Source organism: Protopterus annectens, chromosome 3.part0, assembly GCF_019279795.1.
Source record: "Protopterus annectens isolate FY-2018-M chromosome 3.part0, PAN1.0, whole genome shotgun sequence".
NCBI classification, from domain to species: domain Eukaryota; kingdom Metazoa; phylum Chordata; order Ceratodontiformes; family Protopteridae; genus Protopterus; species Protopterus annectens.
In genome coordinates this window covers 841,859,057-841,875,294 of record NC_056731.1, presented here as the reverse complement: position 1 = coordinate 841,875,294, position 16,238 = coordinate 841,859,057, and the positions used below count along the sequence as shown (strand labels likewise).

The 16,238-nt window shown below is 40.8% G+C and overlaps 1 protein-coding gene across 2 annotated transcripts in view; it reads right to left on the bottom strand.

Moving 5' to 3' along the window:
* Nucleotides 1–1,150: 1,150 nt before the first annotated feature.
* Nucleotides 1,151–16,238, bottom strand: part of CDH20 (cadherin 20) — a 330,188-nt gene continuing 315,100 nt past the window's right edge. For both annotated transcript variants that reach the window (XM_044065173.1, XM_044065174.1), the window contains exon 13: nucleotides 1,151–2,672. In XM_044065173.1, coding sequence (XP_043921108.1) covers nucleotides 2,176–2,672 — 497 coding nt within the window. In that variant the 3' untranslated portion in view covers nucleotides 1,151–2,175. The remainder of the gene's footprint in view (nucleotides 2,673–16,238) is intronic.

The following is a 16,238-nucleotide window of genomic DNA, read 5'->3' as shown; positions in this document are numbered from 1 at the left end:
TCCCAAACAAAAGAGGCACTGATCGTGGTAGTCCTTGTGAGGTGTATGACTGCCTCACTTACACTTGCCCTTTCTGGATTACATGAACAGGCATTAAATGAAAGAAAAAGACTGAAAGATTCCCCAATGGGGCACTTATCTGATTTCTCGAATCCAATGGCCATGAAGGCAGGAACATCTGGCATTCGACTGGTGGCTGAGAAGTTCTGACAGCTGGTGCATGTAGACATCACTTTTATGGTCCACATTCCGTGACCCATGTCAGATGTCCCACACACCATACACTGACTGAAAACTTTTGTATACTAGCCGGACATTTGCGAAGCAAAAGGAATAAACCCATATGTTGAATACTACAACATGGGAATAGGAGGACCTCTTTGGTATATTCCAAAAGTTTTTGTATTAGGGTTTAGGAATGCTTGTATGAGTGTTTGTATTAGGGTCAGAGTAAGGGAAAGGTACGCTAACAGATTTAGTATTGTTTTGAGTATTTGCCTGTTAGTATTAAAATAAGGGTTAGGCAAGGGGATAGATTTGGTGCTGTGCACGTATACATCTTCATGTACCTTACATCTGAGTTTTCTTGTGTAGTGGTATTTCTTTAAGCTGAGGTGCAGGATTAGGGTTAAGAGCAAGGTAGCATGTATTAATATGGTGGTGCAGGAAGGCATTGTCTCTTAACCACCACATACCACTGCCACACAGAGTGTAGTCACCAGAGAATGGTGGTGAAAAAAAAACTAATGAAGTGTTTGAATATGTTGTTAAGCACTTTGTGGTTCCTGGCCACTATTTTGTTGTGGCTAACATGTATTCTAGTGTGAGAGATTAATAGCACTGAGGAATGTTTAACAAAAGATTGTTAAGCATCTTTCTAGCATCAGAAAGGTGCTTAATAAGCCTGCTTTTTTCCCAGTTTTAGAGCTCCAGCCACCATAAAATTGTTATGCTTCTTTGAAAGTTGTTCTGATCAGTTCTCATACTGCAAAACAGTATAACTGGCTTAACATACTGATAACCTTGGAGGAATCACTACAATCCATAAACTAGAAAAATCTTATAGATTATGACAATACATTAAACACTGTTGCTTTTGTTTTGCATGAATAATCGTAGTAGTAATATTTCTTGAGCCACTTATAGAGCATAAGTTTTACACCAGTATACTGTTTACTATTATTTTTGAAGAATACTCTTCTCTTTAATGCTTATTATGGCTGTTATGTTGTGAATTTATTAAAGGGAGTGTTTCTTCAACTGTAAAAGAATACACAATATTTTATTACCAAAATTACCATATTTGCAAAATGTATACATTTTACTTTTCAGACATACATATTTACCATTCTTTCTATTGCAGTGTTTGAGTAGTTCATCTATGCAAATCTAACTAAAACAGACAAACCACTTTAGTAAAGCCCTATCTTGTTTCTTTGTGTAATATTTTATACTTCATACTTCATTGGCTTTCATTTTATAGAGTTTCTCTTTCATTTGGCAAAAATCTGTGCCAAAATAATACAGATTTTCTACCAGTGTTCTTAACAGTCAGCAATGCTGCAATATTATAGCTAACAGAAGAAGAAGCACAACAAACAGTGTTGTCATCTGCTCCTTAGACATCTCAGAATATGTAAAATGTAAACTTGAAATCCTCAAAACTGAAGTGATTACCATTAATAAAATGGAAGTTGGAATACTTTTACCCTTTATATTTCATAAAAATATCTGGGTTAGTGATTCATTAAAATAAATCTACCTTACAAAATTGTCTCATGTTTTCTAATATCATTTTCAGAATGTTGTTTATCTAGATTTTCAAAAAATCGGTGGTTGAAAAGATAAAATTAATATGGCACATTTTGCGTTGAAATTCATGTTGACATTGGATCTGTAAAATTTGTTTCCTCAAGGAAGGAGGTCACTTGAATATACAGTTTTATCTGGTGACCTCAATTCAAAGAAAGGCTGCATTTTAAAAATACATATGTCTCTTTCCGTCATTCAGCATTGTACAGTTGCAAATCGGTTATGTTTTTTGAAAAGGAGTGATGTTTCTTTCCTTCAGTGGACCACTTATCTGCAGAAATGTTACACTTTAGTTCACAGAAGGATTTAATTATAATCCTCTCTGTTTATTGTCTTATACAAAATGTAGGTATCATTCATCCACTACCATAATGAGCCACTGTCTTTTGAAACACCATACATATCAGCAAGCTTTTTAAAGCGCGGTCCCCATTCAGTGAGATAATCATAGCTCTGGTCAGAGTCTGTAGTAATTGACTGCAGGGAGCTGAGTGATTCTGCTACAGATCCATTTCCTTCATACAGGTAAGTTTGCAATGAGTCATATGGAGGAGCACAAGGGTCCTGATCTGCTTCATACAGCTTTGCAAGTACATAGCTATGCACATTGTAATCAACTGCACATGTCTGCGGAACATGTTTTGAAAGGCTTTCAATTTCTGGTAGCATATCCTGTCTAGTTTTCAGCAACTGGACTTCTCTAGGGTTCCACATAGCTGCAATGTCAAAAGCCTCTGTGTCTTCCTCCCCACCTCCTTCATCATCATACCTTACGATGTTCTCATGGAAGTTTTCGTCTTCATCGATTATACATGGTTGCTTTTTGTGTCTCCTCATCGACAGAATCAGCAGAATCATCACTGAAAATAAGAAGATAAGAAGTCAACACTGCACAATTGTAAAGCGTGCAATGAAATGACAGGCATGTGACTTGTCTTGGAAAATATAGACATATAGTTGAGTTATGACTACATAAAATGCTATCTACATACCTTGCCAACATTTTCATTCATGAGGCTCTAAACATAATATGTGCAATTAGTATTTAAATTATCATTATTTATTTGTCTTTGCTTCCGGGGGTATTTTTGTATAGCTATTGTTCCTTTCCGTGATGAACAAATGTCAACATATATATGGCTCTTTCTGTAACCCTTGAGCAAGTCTTAACTAGAAGGAAACTATCAAGCAATACTTTCCAGAATACTAGTTTTAATCACGTTTGTCAGTACTGAAGTTGATTAGTAACTCGTCTCTTAAAAATAAAGTCATTTTTTACTACATGGAAGCAAAAGCTTACATTTAAAGCATAAAAATTTATTTCTAAAACAAAACAATTATTTATTTTATTTATTTATTTACATTTGATAACCGGGTAGTATCTAACTGTGCCAGAAGCCCGTTTTTAGCACAGCCCCAGGGAGAAAAGCGCCAAGAAACATTACATATTTATACATTTGTACATATGACATTTGTATGTGTAGAAGCATAAAATAAACAATAGAAGTTCAAATGTAAGTTACTTGACATTGTATCTAGACCATGTAACAACAGTAGCACAATGAGCTTATACTATTCATACAGACAAAACAATAATATATATATATTTTTTTGGATAAAAGTATCACAAACTGAGGGTAAGAAGGCTCAATTGCCAATAAATAGTGACAGTGGGTGGTGGAGAGAAAGAAGGTAGACAGTAAGGGGATTAGATTAGTTAGCCTGGGGGAGAACAGGAGCGAAGCCTATGTTTGGTGAAATATTCCTTTAGGGACTGTTTGAATGAATGTGTATCATGGATGGACAGAATGTGCTGGGCTAGAGAATTCCACTGTTTGGCAATGATATGGGAGTATAAGGAGACACTGTGAGAGTTTTGAGTTTTGTTAAGTTTGAACAATACTATAGCAGCAGACCTAAGAGACTTTTGGTTAGTGCAGGGTTAGACAAGGTCAAGTAGGGCTGGGCAGTTGTCAGGTTTATATAAGACTGTATGGGCAGTTAATAGCTAATTTAGAGTATGCAGGTGAGGGGAGCTCTAACCAGTTCAGCTGGAGAATGGCAGTGCAATGGTGTGATCTTTGAAAGTGATTAATTTGGCTACTTTGTTGGAGCAAGATTCAAGGCTATTTAGTTCAGATTTATGAAGACTGGTAAATATTTGCAAATAGTAAAGCAGGGAAGATAAGAGATGGGTTCTGGCTGTTGCGAGTCTGGCATGGTCAGTAAGATACAATTTAGCCCTATAGGGAGGACCCAGTTTGACATGAACCTTTTTAATTGCTAGTACAATGTGTTTGTCAAACTTAAGTCCACTATCAATTGTGACACCAATACGTTTTGTATGTTCAATGGGTTCTATTTTTGTGCCATTGGAGGAGGAAATATGTGTTTGGTTGTTTATTGTTGAGGTACTATAGAAGACCCTAAGCTTGGTTTTATTGGGATTAAGTATGAGTTGATGTGCTGTTAAATAGTTTTCAATACTGTGGAGGAATGCCTAAGTATTTTTTTCTTGGAGTTCCTTGATAGAGGGGGCAGAGCAGATTAGGGAAGCATCGTCAGCATATTGTATGATTGAGGCTAGATTTTGCTGAGGAGTTTAGGTCATTGGTAAAAATTGTGAATAGAAGTGGGCCAAGGATTGATCCTTGTGGGACTCCTACACATATATGGAGCTGAGGGGAGAGTTTATTATCCCATAAAGTGTCTTGTTTCCAATCTGACAAGTAGCTATGAAACCAGCTTAAGGCTTCAAGGCTGAAGTGGTATAAAGCCAGTTTATTGAGAAGTATTTGATGAGATACAGTGTAAAATGCTTTTGATATAGCTAGGAAGGTAACAGAGACTAGTTTGGTTTTGTTTTTGAGTTGATTTATGATATTAGTAAAGCTAATTAGAGCTGTACTGGTGCTTTGCCTAGGTCCAAAGCCATGTTGTGTATTAGATAATAGGTTATTTGACAGGAAATGGTCTGAGATCTGTTTGTGTATACATTTTTCTAAGATTTTGGCTAATGGTGACAGAATGGCTATGGGTCTGTAGTTGGATACATCAGTAGAGGGACCACTTTTATGTAAGGGTATGACGTGAGATATTTTCCAGAGGAATGGTACATACTGTTCAGAGATAGAACAGTTAATGAGAATAGATATAGGGTACGTGATGGAAGTAGCAGCTAGTTGTAGAAAATCACCAGGTGGCTGGTCTGCAGCTAGTGTGCAAGGTTTTAATTTAGAAAGGAGATTTTTTACATAACTTGTTTGGATAGGTTTGAGATAGAGGGTATACTTTTTATTGGATGGTTGAGGTATGGACAGAGGCACATTAGGGGTTCTGTTTAGTAGAGAGGTTATTGAGTTAATAAAATGGGAGTTAAACTGAGTGGCTATGGAATCATTTGGGTAGGTCAAAATTTGGGTTGGGGTAGTGAGTTTTCCTGGGTTGAGAAGGAGGTTGATTGTTTGCCAGAATCAACAAAAAATAAATACATCAGCCACATAAGTAACAGTTGACATACAGCTCTGTAATGACTTTTTGCATCAGTAAAGATGCAGAGGTGATATTTGGGGCATGCTTTAAATTGGAAAAATTAAGGCAAACGTGCTTACAATTTTAGTATCAGGTGACCTTGACTCCTGTTGTGGATGAAGGTGTAGAATGAAGAATTGCAGAGTTACAATTTGAAGAAATTACTATTCCCTTAAAATGTTCCACTAAGCTCTGCAGACTTCAAAGCAATTTTGCCAAAGAATATAACTTAGGCTGAAGTTTTACAAGATTGTAATAAGTTATATTTAGTTTGAGAGTAGGCATCTGTCTTCATATGGGGGGGGGGACTGTTGGCTACAGCCTTGCTCCTCCTTAGGAGGTGTTTATGTGTATGTAGTTTATTGAAACGTTTTTGGATAAAAGCAGGTTCACTATAGTTTGAGTCACAATCAGAAGTGGAGAAGGACTTAATATGCATTAGTTTATAATGTTATATCCCCTTATGACAGTTACACTACTTAGCTGTTGAGTATGAGGATTTAAATGGACAAAACCAAATTCATTTTACAGTATTCAAGACAAAAGAGCCAGTTCCCTCACTCTGACATTATTTACGGTAGGACTCTATGGGTGCAGAAATCAGAGGGTGTCATGGAGACAGGTTTGTCTTCTTATGGCAAATAACACAAACTAGGACGAGCACAAAATGCTCTGCTTAGCTGTTTATAGAACTGATATATATGCTCTGTGCTGCTTATGTCCCTATGGAGTTACTGGCTTTGACTTCCAGAATCAATTGTTCTTTGTGGTCAGCTCCATCTATATTGATTTCCAGGAAAGATCTCCATTATATTCTTGGAGAAGCAAGCATGCATTACTCAAAAACATTTTGTTGTCAGTGTTATGGCCATCCTTGTTTGATAGCAATGGAAGCATCACTGTTTTTGTTTTTTTTTGGGCTGGGGAGAGGAGTGTATTATAAATTCTGTAGTCAGTGTTAGTGAATCTACATCTCTGTCTTTGTTTTTTTGGGCTGAGGAGAGGAGTGTATGATAAATTCTGTAATCAGTGTTAGTGAATCTACATCACTGTCTTTGTTTTTTTGGGCTGGGGAGAGGAGTGTATTATAAATTCTGTAATCAGTGTTAGTGAATCTACATCACTGTCTTTGTTTTTTTGGGTTGGGGAGAGGAGTGTATTATAAATTCTGTAATCAGTGTTAGTGAATCTGCATCTCTGTCTTTGTTTTTTTGGGTTGGGGAGAGGAGTGTATTATAAATTCTGTAATCAGTGTTAGTGAATCTACATCACTGTCTTTGTTTTTTTGGGCTGGGGAGAGGAGTGTATGATAAATTCTGTAATCAGTGTTAGTGAATCTACATCACTGTCTTTGTTTTTTTGGGTTGGGGAGAGGAGTGTATTATAAATTCTGTAATCAGTGTTAGTGAATCTGCATCTCTGTCTTTGTTTTTTTGGGTTGGGGAGAGGAGTGTATTATAAATTCTGTAATCAGTGTTAGTGAATCTACATCTCTGTCTTTTTTTTTTTGGGTTGGGGAGAGGAGTGTATTATAAATTCTGTAATCAGTGTTAGTGAATATAAATATCTGATTGTAGGATAGGGAAGATTCTAATAACTTCAGGTGGTTGTACCGAAAAAATAACATTTATATCATATTTACACAAAAAATGCATGCCACAGGGCTTATAGAGTCTCATGATACCTACATATCTTATCATGTCAGTACAGTGCTATTTCTAAAGGGATGTCAGACAATGAATTTGAATGCTGGTGTACAGCACAAAGAAAGTATCAAATTGCTTAGCTGCATCAGTGAAGAGAAGGATGTCTATGGTTATTGTAAGATTTTACACAACTATTCTATGTCCTTCTATTCACTTGCTGCAGTATTCTTAATCTGAGGGAGAGTGCCAAAGCTCAAGAAGGAAGGGAGGAGGAAGGAGCAGAGGAGCTCTCAATGAAGCCATGTAAAATGGCTTTGGCAAAGCCAGCTCTGGATGTGGAAATGCCATCCAGTTTGTAGTGCTTGGTAAAGGTATTGACAGAAGACCAGGTGGCTGCTTCAAGGATGGCATTTTTGTCTAGGCCCTTGAAGAATGCCTTAGAGGAAGCCATAGCCCTGGTAAAGTGGGCTTTCACTTGTGAAGGGAGTTTCTTTCCATTGAGTGTGCAACAAAGATAAATAGTCTTTGAAATCCAAGAAGAAATAGGCTGCTTGGAAATAGGTAAATCCAGAGCACTGGGATGAAAGTTCACAAATGGCTGATCAGATTTTTTGATAGCTTTTGCCTTGTCCAGATAAAACCTAAGTTGTCTGTGTACATCTAAGGAGTGTAGCACCTCTTTACTGTGTTATTTCGGAGAAGGGAAGAAGGTAGGTAATTGGATGGATTTGTTAAGGGATAACACATTAACTACTTTAGGCATAAAGGAAGGATTTGTTCTTAAGGATACCCTATCCTTATGAAATACCAAGAAGGGGGCACTGCCATAAGGGCTTGAAGCTCCAACACTCTTCTGACTGAGGTCAAAGTCACTAGTAAAACAGTTTTCCAATAGCAATGTTTGAGGAAGGCTGAGGATGCAGGCTCAAAAGGGGCCTAGGTCAGTTTTTCTAGGACAAAATTAAGGTCCCCAGGAGGAGGAATAGGTTTCATGGGAGGCCTAATTTGAAGGATGCCCTTAAGGAACTGTTTCACCTCAAATCTGGATGCTGGGGGGGGGGTGTCAGACAAGCAGAAATAGCTGATGTGTGCTTTGACAGAGGAGTAAGCCAAGCCAGCAGAGAGCAATTCACACAAGTAAGACAGAACCACTGGGATTCTCACTGTCAGTAATTCTTGGTGGGACACCAGAATGAAAATCTTTTCCACTTGGAAAAGTAAGATTTTCTTGTATTGGGGTTTCTGGCCTCCTGAAAAACCCTGAGTACATTCTCTGAGAACAGGTGTCTGAAGGATATTAGACAGGTGTGGGTGTAATAGGGATCCTTTGTTCTGTGTCAGTCCACTCTGTCAGGTTACTTGTGATGATGGCCCTTGGCTAAATGTAGAAGTAGGGGGAACCAGTGCTATCTTGTCCAAAAGGGAGTCACCAGCAAGATTTCTGGTTGGTCTTGTTAAATCTTGAACAGGACTTTTGGTATTAGATGAAGGGGGGAAAATGCATACTAAAACACTCCCGTCCAAGAGAAGGAGAGGGCATCTACTTTCCAAACCAGAGGACTTGGGATTCTGGCACAAAATTTTGGAAGTTATCTGTTCTGGAGGGAGGAAAATAAGTCTATTTGAGGAATGCCCCATTGGTGGACTATATCCAGGAACATGTCCCTGCATCCATTTGTGTGATTGAGTCAGGGACCTGCCACAAGATTCCAGTTGGAGGGAATGTACACTGCCTGAACAGTCATGTGGTACTGGGCCAGAAATTCCCATACCAGAAGAGAAAACCTGCACAAGACATAGGATTTGGTCCCCACTGCTTGTTCACATACCAGAGGACTGTCATGTTGTTTGTGAAAAGTTTTAGAGAGCCTGGGCAAAGGTGAGGTTGAAATGTTTGTAGAGCTAGTAGCAATACTCACATTTCCCTGATGATTATGTGTTCTGATTTTTGGAAAGAGGTCCAAATTCCCTGAATTGTGAATTTGCTCAAGGCTGCTCCCCATTCACATCTGATGTGTCTGTGTAGAGTTCTAGGATTGGGGTGAGAGGATGCAGGGGTAGACCTAGATTTATGTCTATTTGATGTATCCACCAGAATAGCTCCCTCTTTAGGCAAGGAATGAGGGGGACTTGGTAGGCTAGCAGTTGAGAATGCTGGGTCCACAATGATCTGAGGAACCACTGAATGTCCTCATGTGGAGTTTTGCCATTGGTACCATGGGAATGGTGGAAGCCATGAATCTCTGCATCCTGAGGAACTCTGTGGCAGTGAGTTGACTTAAGGGGAGAAGAGAAGAATGACCAAAGGTCTTACACCTTCTGAGGTGGGAGTGACACTCTCATAATTTCTGTCTGTATTCAATAACCCAGGAAAATGTAGTCCTGTGAAGGAGTGAGGACCGACTTCCTGTAGATGATGGTGAATCCCAGTTTCCCAAGGACAGAAACGGTGATAGCCAAGTTTTGGAGTAGAGTGTGTGAATTTGGGGACTGTAAAAGCAGATCATCTAGGAATGGGAAAATCTGGATGCCCAAAAGTCTGCAGTGTGCAATCACTGGAGTCAGGCGTTTAGTGAATACTCTTGGTGCTACAGAAAGACCAATGGGCAAGGCAGAGAACTGAAAATGTCAGGAATCCACAGAAAAGAGTAAGAATTTCCTGAAACTGGGGTGAATGATGTGAAGGTAAGCATCTTTTATATCTAGAGATGCCATGTATCCTTGTGGAAGGATAAGGGGAAATGATGTTTGGAGTGTTAACATTCTGAAGGTAGGAGCCTTTAGGAAGGTGTTGAGATGGGTTAAATCCAGTACTGGTATCCAGGAGCCATCTTTTCTGGGTACCAGGAACATTCTTGAATAGAAGCCTTTTCTCCTTGAGGCTTAAGGGACTTTTTGAATGGAGCCCTGTTGCTGAAACTCCAAAAGAAGTTTTGGGAAGGGGGAGGTGGCAGACCATGACTTTTTTGATTATGGAAAGAATCCAGGTGCCTTGGGTGATGCTTTTCCAGACCCCATGAACACTGGACAGGCAAAGGAAATGTGGGGAAAGGTGAACATCTGCAAGATAGTCACAGACTCCTTGCTTGGTCAAGAAAGGACTGCCTTTGTTGTGAAGATGGATGAGAGCTTCTAGGCTTCTGTTGTCTCTTGCCTCCTCTGGAAGACTTACTGGAGGGGTGTTGAGTGTGGCTATGGACGAAAACAGACTTTGAAGGGAAATTCCTGTGAAACCTCAGTACAGGACAAACCAGGATGTGTTTCAGCTCCTTGAGTTCCTTTTTTTCCTGTAGGGACTTAAATAGAGAGGCTTCTGCCTTACCAAGTAAGGCTGAATTGTCTAGTGGTACATCCATTAATTTAGATTTGATGTCATCCTGGAGGGGTTGCAGCCTTTGACAGGAAAATCTCATAACTGAGTCAGTAGCAGCTGTCCTGGCACAAGCCTCTGCAGCATCATACCTGCATTTAATGAAATGTGTTGCTACCTGGGAGGAAGATCCCAGTATAGATAGAACCAAGGCTTTTCCATCTAAGTGTGGAACATCTGCAATGACACTAGATACCCGAGACAAAAGCTCTAAGGAGTACTTTGTTATATTTGTCTGGTAATTAATGGCCCTGAAAGCCAAGGTGGATAATGTATAGGCCTTTTTACCCAGTCTCTCTGGGGTTCTACTCTGTTTGTCTGATGGAAGAAGATTAAAGGAAAGTTGCTCAGGAGGAACTGCAGAGGGACCAGGGACATCAACTTGTAGTAGTTGATAATATCTTTTCTGGACTTTTGAAATTTCAGAAGTATCCCATTTGAAATGTTCTCCCATTTTCAGGAGAGTTTCATCAAAGGATATCTCCTCCACTGGGAAGTCAGCACCTACTGACTCCTCTTCAGGGGAAACTTATTTTTGGTGGAAGAGATTTGTGTGGAATAATCCACAGATTCCTCTTCATCAGATGAAAAAAAAATCTTGAGGTGAGTCATTGTCTCTAATTCTTTTTTGAGAAGGTTGGGAAGCAGCTGTAGGAGCAGGCTGAGAGGAAGGCTGTTTGAGTGCCATGGAGGCTTGAAATAAACTTTGAGAAAAGGCCTGCCAATTTGAAGAGACCTCCTTGGTTGGGGACAAATGCTTAGTCTTTTGTTTTTTCTTTGCAGGCAAAACTATTCTATGCAATGTCAGAAGACTGGACAAAGACCTACATTTGAATGTATCAGACTGTAACTCTTTTCTTGCTTGGGTGCGAGGTACCCCCTAGGCTCCTCTGGCCTCCACAGATGTGCTTGTGGCCAAAGACGAGGCGGCCTCAGAACTGCACTTGGCCTGTAAAAATTGCCTGAAGTTGGACAAACCTCCGGGTTGATAATCACCTTGGGTGAAATGTTGGACATTGGAGTTGCAGCAGAAGCTGCAAGCCAAGGTTTCTTGGCCTTGTGCTTCACCAAATTAGTGTTGGACCCGGAGGTACCCTCCATACACTTAGCTAGTAGCTTGAGCCGTTGGTTCTCTAAATATATAGCAAGAGTGGAAAGCCTGCTTCTAAAGGTCTTTGGAATGAATGACTGCCAAATGCTGCAGGACTTGTGGTTGTGGTTAGGGCCTAAACAAAAGAGACACTGAGAATGGCTGTCCTTATGTGGAATTTGTCTTCCACACTGGCACTTGCCCTTCTTGGGTGACATAACCAAAACAGTAGTAAGAGAAAAAGCTTATCTGGCAAAAGACTGAATTCACAAGTGCTGAAACAATCAGACTGATTGTTGGAATGGAGTTCTGACTGGCGACAGAAAAGTTTTGAGGATGGTATGTGTGTACGTCACTTTTATGGCCTATGTCCATCAGCAGCCTAAGTGTGGGATCCCACGTACCCTACAGTTGTACACTGGTCAACAGCAGGTCACCTTCAGGTGGGAGATACTCAGGTTAAGAATACTACAGCAAGTAAATAGAAGGACATTACATATTCTGTTTCAAATGATTATAGCTGCAAGTGTGTAATATTCTCATCTGATGACAGATGTGCTATTCAACACTAGATTTGACTAAGTTTTCAAGAATGCTATAAAATGTCTGGGTATACTATAAAACATACAACAGTGTACCAGTATGAGAAGGTAAAAAGTAATTTTCCCTCGAAAATAAAATCACACATTTAAATGATGCACACAATATCTTAATATCCTTTTTGGGGATATTCTACCATTTTATAAGCACCAGGCCAAAAATCAGATGTCTTCGACTAGTAAACCACATAATTTACATTCATAGGTTCATAGGTTTATAAATAGGTACTGGGCTATTGGCCCTAGGGCCTATATAAGCCTAGCCAAACGGTACCCTGGCTTTTGCCACCCAAGAAAATTATTTCCCTGTGCCCCTGTCAAGCAGAGCCACAGAAGTGATCCCTGGGGTGAATTTCCTATCTCCCATCCAATCATCAAGATGTTTCTTGAAGAGTGCTAATGAGGAGCTTTGTTTGATATAGATAGGTAGTTTGAGTATGGAAAGTCTCTGGGACAGGAATCTATCCCTCCAGCATGTTCTGTTTATTTTGGTGACAAGGTTTAGGTCCCTAGAGCATGTAGCTCAAAGGGATTGGGATTTCTTTACGTGGAGCATGTCCAACAGCTCTGGGTTTGACATAGCTTTGTATGTTAGGCAGAGATCACCTCTGAGTAGGCGATATGTGACAGAGTAAAGCTGGAGTTTTTTGAGACGGTCTACGTAGGGCAATGGTTTGAGGCCAGTAATCCTCTTTGTGAGGTTTTTCTGTGGCCTTTCCAGTTGTTGTAGATGTCTTGTGAGGTACATACCAAAAGGGGCATTATACTCTATAATGGGTCTAATGAGTGATGAGTAGAGGGGAACAATGACCTCTTTTTTCCTGGATGAGAAACCTTTTGTGATGAGGTGTGCCACGTAGAAGGATTTCCTGACTACTGTGGTAATGTGATTAATCAAAGGAGAGACTACTGTCCTCCTGTGTCCCAAGGTCTCTTATCACACTTTTGGTGTTAAGTAAACTACCGCCTATGTGGTAGATTATGGGTACAGAGTTTTTACCAAAAGGGATGACAATGCACTTTTTAGCAAAGAGCTTGAGGCCATGGCTTTGACACCAGGCATCTGTCTCAGTAAGGCCCTTTTGTAGGATGTCCACATCGTTAGGAGTTTTGATTATGGCTCCTAGTTTGCAGTCATCTGCAAACTTTGTTAGCCAAAGACCATCTGTGTTAGCCTGTACTTCAGAGAAGTAGGTACCAAACAGGAGAGGACCTAGGACTGAACCCTGTGGTACTCCACTTGTCACTGGTCTGAAGTTGGATTTAGAGTTTGCTACTTTCACAGTGTGGGTTCTGTCAGTGAGCCATTTGGCAACCCTTCTTGTGACATAGGGATTTATACCTAGTTTAGTGAGTTTGTCTATAATTCCAGAGTGGGGGATGGTGTTGAAAGCCTTGGCAAGATCTAGATAGGCTGTGTGAACCACCTTACCCTCATCTACGGCTTTGGTGACCACTTCAAAGAAATCTATCAGGTTTAGGAGACATGATCTGCCTTTTACAAACCCAAAATGGGTAGGGTCCAGAGTTTGGAGATTACCAATGTCATTGTTTATAAGTTCCATGATGATACACTCCATAGCCTTGCAGAGCAGGCTCGTCTGGCTAATGCGGTGGTAGTTCCTTGGGTCCGTGGTGGCTTGCCCTTTGTGGAGTGGGATAACCGTTGCTGTGCACCATTCAGTGGGCACAAAGCCTGAGGTGAGGCTCTGATTGAACATGGTACTTAAGTGCTGACCCAGTTCATTCTGTAGTTCATGTAGAATGCAGCCTGGGATATTGTTAGGTCTCATGGATGCTGTGTTCTTGGCTTTGGAGAGTGTGTTTTTTACCTGTGCAGCCGTGATTACAGGTACTTTGCATTCTTCCGGTATAGAGATGGGCCCTTTAGGGGATGAGAGAGGGGTAAAGTTAGCACTGAACCTATCTGCCAGGATGTTAGCAATATTAGTTGGTTCTGTATATTTAGTGCCATTTGCTGTAACTCAGAGCAGATCTGAGTGTTGCCATTGAGATTCTTGACATAGCTATAGAATGCTTTGTGGTTGCCTTTAGAATCAGTGGAGATTTTGCTTTCATAACTAGCTTTGGAGGATTTTATGAGGAATCTCAGCTTCTTACTGAGGCTGACCACAGAGTTCCTCCAATCATGGGATTTTATTCTTTTTTGCAACAGTTTCTTTCTTCTGTTGTAGAGTTTGTTTATAGAAGGGGACCACCAGATTGGCTTCCTTTTTTGGAGTGTAGCATCTTGGTTCTGTTAGGGATTGCACAATCCATGCACTCGTGTAAGTGCTTATAAAGTGCAATTGTATAGGATTCAGTAGTCATATCTCTATTGTCCGTCAGCATGTGTGTCGTGAAGTTTGCCACTTCTGTCTTAAGAAGCGTGAAGTTGGCTTTAGAGCAATTTTTTACGGTGGTTTCCCTAATGGGGGGTGGGGGTGTGATGTGGATGTCTAGGGTGATTTGCTTGTGGTTGGATCTGACCAACGAGGAACTAACCTCTGGTGTGGAACACCGATTGCCCATGTTGGTAATGAACAGGTCTAGGATATTGCTGCCCCTGGTGGGGGTGTGGATAAGTTGATCCAAGGCATTGGAATTTATGAATTCCAGAAAACGTTGAGCACAAGAGTTGGTACATGAGTAGTTTTTCCAGTTAATGGTGGGGTATAGTTTGTACCCTAATATTTTCCAGAGTGTATCAAGAAATGAGGAGTGAGAATCCTGGGGCATGGTGGGGGATTTGTAGCAAGCTACAATTTCCATTGCTGTCTTGCCCAGAGTTAGTTGCACTTGGATAATCTCAGATGCATTATGCTGAGCAACTAGCCTGGAGGTGTGGATATCCTTAATGAATATGGACACGCCTCTGCCTTTAGTGCTTCGGTCCAGGTTAGGTGGCCGAAAGGTGTGGTATGAATTATAGCCCGGTAATGCAGGGGTGCTCTTTGGAGCCTTGAACCAGGTTTCTGTCACTGCACAGATGTCGATGTTCTCCATTTTAAGGAGTGCCTCAAGTGAGTGCATTTTGAGGTTTAGACTTCTAGCATTAAGTAGCATTACCCTCAGATTTTGCTTGTTTGTACCTGTTACGGTGGTGAATTTGTCATTTGAATCTTGCCTAAAAAAGCACTATAGGGGTGGCAAGAGCCTTAGCCAGTATCCGGAATCCCAAGGGCGACAGGTGCAGGCCATCTCTGGCAAAGCATCGTGGTTTGTCGATCATGTCATCCCAGGCAGACAGATACTGGATCCCCTTAGAATGACACCAGAAGCTTAGCCAATTGTGTAAGTCAATCATTTTGTCCTTGTAATGTGGTATCACTCTGGGTGATGGCAGGATGCTACTCAGGGCTAGGGTCATACCTGCCTGGGCTACAAGATCAGAAAGCACCACCATGTCTCTTTTTATGTAGTCCAGGGAGGTACGTCTTAGGTCATTCACACCAACATGGACAATGACAGAGTCATATTTGTACTTGTTGTAGAGTGACCTGAGTGCATGCATTATGTGGCGGATCCTGGCACCTGACAAGCAGCTGACAGTAACGTTCTCCTTGTTTAGCCTGGTGAGTGGAACATCAGTGTGCCTGACTATAGTCACCTATGACTAGAGTGTTGGGTACGTTGTTATGCGTTATGGGCTATGGTTGAGCACCACACTGAGTTTGTAGGCTATGTGTCATTTGGGTTGTGTTGGGGGGGGGTGGAGGTTGCTTGCGTTTCTGCTTTGGAGGTCCCTGTTGCTTGAGTAGATTTTTTTTGAGAGCCTCCGCGAATGTAGGTGTGTGTTTTGTGTTTCTATAAGTGTGTTTTGGTGGTGTAGGTTTTGAGGGACTATGTGATGAGTGTGATGTGGTGCAAGTGTTTACCTTCTCCTCTTGACTGTCTAGTCCAGTCTTGGGTGAAGAGAGCTTTGCTTCCAGTTTGGTTATATAAGTGCATCTCTCACAAGTTGTAGTGTTGGGTGGTAGGAGGAGAGGGTTGTCTGTGTACATGAGGCAATTGCTGCATTGCCCCAAGATGCCCAGATTCATCAGGTAGACAGGAGAAAACACTGGGAGCTGACCCTTAGACATGCTTGGATAGGTACTTATTTATTAAGTACTAAACACTGTTTTCCTCTAGACAAGAGAGGAAAGGCGAGTGCTGTAGTAATTTGTAGCTTATTTAGTGCTTACAAT